This window comes from Rhinoraja longicauda, chromosome 36, assembly GCF_053455715.1.
Source record: "Rhinoraja longicauda isolate Sanriku21f chromosome 36, sRhiLon1.1, whole genome shotgun sequence".
Taxonomy (NCBI): domain Eukaryota; kingdom Metazoa; phylum Chordata; class Chondrichthyes; order Rajiformes; family Arhynchobatidae; genus Rhinoraja; species Rhinoraja longicauda.
In genome coordinates this window covers 15659436-15662389 of record NC_135988.1, presented here as the reverse complement: position 1 = coordinate 15662389, position 2954 = coordinate 15659436, and the positions used below count along the sequence as shown (strand labels likewise).

At 43.5% G+C, this 2954-nt stretch overlaps 1 protein-coding gene across 1 annotated transcript; it reads right to left on the bottom strand.

The window, feature by feature from the left end:
* Positions 1-507: 507 nt before the first annotated feature.
* Positions 508-1887, bottom strand: LOC144610382 (putative G-protein coupled receptor 139). Its single transcript, XM_078429017.1, has 2 exons — positions 1806-1887; positions 508-1406 (listed from the first exon to the last, which is right to left on the bottom strand). The coding sequence occupies exons 1-2, from the start codon at positions 1885-1887 to the stop codon at positions 508-510; spliced, it is 981 nt and encodes a 326-aa protein (XP_078285143.1).
* Between the last annotated feature and the right edge of the window lie 1067 nt (positions 1888-2954).

Genomic DNA, 2954 nt, shown 5'->3' with positions numbered 1-2954 from the left:
AAACGTTTTCAGTCAGAGAGTTGTAAATATGTGGAATTCTCTGCCTCAGAAGGCAGTGGAGGTCAATTCTCTGAATGCATTCAGGAGAGAGCTTGATAGGGCTCTTAAGGATAGCGGAGTCAGGGGGTATGGGGAAAAGGCAGGAACGGGGTACTGATCGAGAATGATCAGCCATGATCACATTGAGTGGTGGTGCTGGCTCGAAGGGCCATGCACCTATTGTCTATTGTCTATTGTCCGTGTTCGCCGTGACCGCGATCGCGTGGGTTTTCTCCGTGTGCTCCGGTTTCCACACACGCACACTCCAGAGACCAACAGGTTTGTAGATTAATAGGCTTCGGTAAAAGATTTTAAATTGTTCCTAGTACGGTGGATAGTGCTAGTGTAGAGGGTGCTCTGGTCGGTAGGGTTTCGGTGGGCCGAAGGGCCTGTTTCCGCGCCGTGTCACTAAACTAAACTAGCGAAGAAACACTGCAATACCGGCAACAGCTTTATGTCAGGAAATTACTATTTACAGAGTCGCCCATTGAGTGTGAGCAGGTATCTCACACCATTGTACAGCTCGTGTCTGAACATCCTCTGTGTCAGTCCATAGATACACGTGTTGGTGCAGGAACTCAGTAGTTGCAACATGAACCCTGTTTGCTGGTTGATGTATATCGGGTTGGTGAAATTCCTGTCTGTGTAGTTGTAGTTTCTCATTCGCCAGTTTAAGGAATGTACAACATATGTTGTCCACATGAGGATGAAATTGGCAGACAGAGTAAAAAGCAAAATCATGGACCTTTTACGGTTCTCGCTCTCAGAATCATTACCTTCACCAACGTTATACATGAGCGCCCTACGGATCTTATTGGACTTTATGATGTGTTTGATGGTAAGGGCGTTGAACAGAAGGATGAGGCAGATTGGTATCAAAGGGGTTAAGATACTGTCGAACCACCCGTACGCCGCCCACAGAGGCGAAGTATAGTAGGCGGCGGTTCCAATGCAGAAATACGGGACGTTGTTAAGGATAAATCTAGGTTCATAAATAAAGTAAAAAGGGATACTCCTCAAACAAGCCAGCGTGCACACTGTTGCTAAGACCACACTTGCGGTCCTCTCGGTACAATACCTTGGTCTGAGGTTTGGACAAGAAATGGCCACAAAACGATCAAAGGTAAAAGCGACCGTGAACCAGACAGAACAGTCGAGGGCTGCAATCTTTGTGACTATTTTCATGGCACAGATTGGAGTGATGAACAAGATATTTATCGGCAAGTAAATGTTGTTGATCCGCTTCAGTATGACTTCGACGATCACCACCATTACATCGGCCAGCGCCATGGCAAGCAGATAGCGAGTAATACATTTGGAGAGTCCGCATTTTCCCCGGGACAGGATTACGATCGCCACCAAGTTCACTGGAACAGAGAGGGGAAAAAAATAAAAATATATCACCAGACTGTAATAAACCAGAGACAACGTAAATCACTGATTTCTTGCAGTTTGAAAATAGAAACATATATAATCTAATCCATTATCAAGGTTATATTGCCCAGATCTGAATCAGAAAGAGAAAGCAGATTATCTAAAGGTTGAGAAGGTTCTTCTTGGTTCTTGATTCTTGGTCCTCCAAAATATTCCAAATGGAATTTAAACTGGAGGTGGCGGAGTATGGACTTAAGCAAGAAGGGTTTCTTGGAGAAGAGGCGCTGCCTTAAATTTCGTTTCGTCTGGTTGAGTTACTATAGTTGCAGTGGAAGATAACATTTCTACAACGTTCACAAACGTGCACACATTGTGTGGCTCCATATCCTTACCAGTGATGCCGACTGTTGCAAGAACAGGGTAGTAGATGCGCTCAAACACAAAGATGACCGGATAGCCCATGTAGTTGCCCATCAGGCTCTGTCTGAATGGCGTCAATGTGGTTACCTGAGACCTCTCTTATACGGAATGGAATGGTCTGTTGGGACATCCGGGCCGAGCACACTCTTGCCCTTACATTTAATTAAACAACCAGACCTAATCAACCAAAGCCAGATTCGCAGGCTATTTTTAAAACATTTTGTATTTTCCTCAGAAAACAATTGTTGTCTACAAAACACCTGTACTGCTTCACTGACAATTTCATCTGCTGATGCTCAAGGCTTGATTTTATCTTCTTGAAGTCTGCTGTCTCTTTTCCCTACACCCGACCTCAATTTTTTATTCCAATTTGGAGATCATTGCGACAATTGCAATTGGGAAATTCTGCCCTTCGCATCCATCTCTCAATGTTATTGGGGAAAAGCAGTGGCCCCGGGACAGATTCATGGGGAACTCGACTGTCCATTTCCCTCCAATCTAAAGAAGACTACATTCCACCATCACTCTCGATTTCCAGTTACTTTGCCAATTTACGTAGATGCTAATCCCTTTCTATATCATCAGTCTTGTTGATAAGCCTATCTTGTTGAAATGCCTTTCCAAAATACATACCAATTGCATTCCCTCATTGATTATCTATTGTTATTTCCATAAATATAACTTTACCAAGTTCGCTGGACATGACTTGCATTTAACAAATTCACGTTGTATTTCTCTCATCAATCCACACTTGTTCGAGTGACTGCTCGTTCGGTTCATAACAATTGCTTTAAACATTCAACCATCATTGAAGTTCAACTGATCCGCCTGCAGTTACTGGGTTCACATCTGTTGAATAAAGGGGTAACATAAAAGGGTAACATAAGAAATATTCCAATCCTCAGGCACTGTTCCAGAACCTATGTGTGTTTGGAGGATGTTGCCCAGGGCTTCTGCAGTTTCCTTCTTTATTTCAGTCAGCACCCGAGTGTGCACGCCATTTGAACAAGGAGATTTACTTGATTTAAGTACAGTTGGCCTTATTAATACCGTTGGTCATTATTAGTTGGCACAGTCTTAATCACATGTTTGCTGTCTGCCCAGAAGCATTGTTTTCTTTG

Bases quoted from the DNA above. Each gene is read 5' to 3' on its own strand.
- LOC144610382 (XM_078429017.1), bottom strand. From the start codon at position 1,887: ATGGGCAACTACATGGGCTATCCGGTCATCTTTGTGTTTGAGCGCATC. The intron at 1,407-1,805 runs GTAAGGATATGG...TCTCTGTTCCAG, and splicing joins TGCAACAGTCGGCATCACTG to TGAACTTGGTGGCGATCGTA.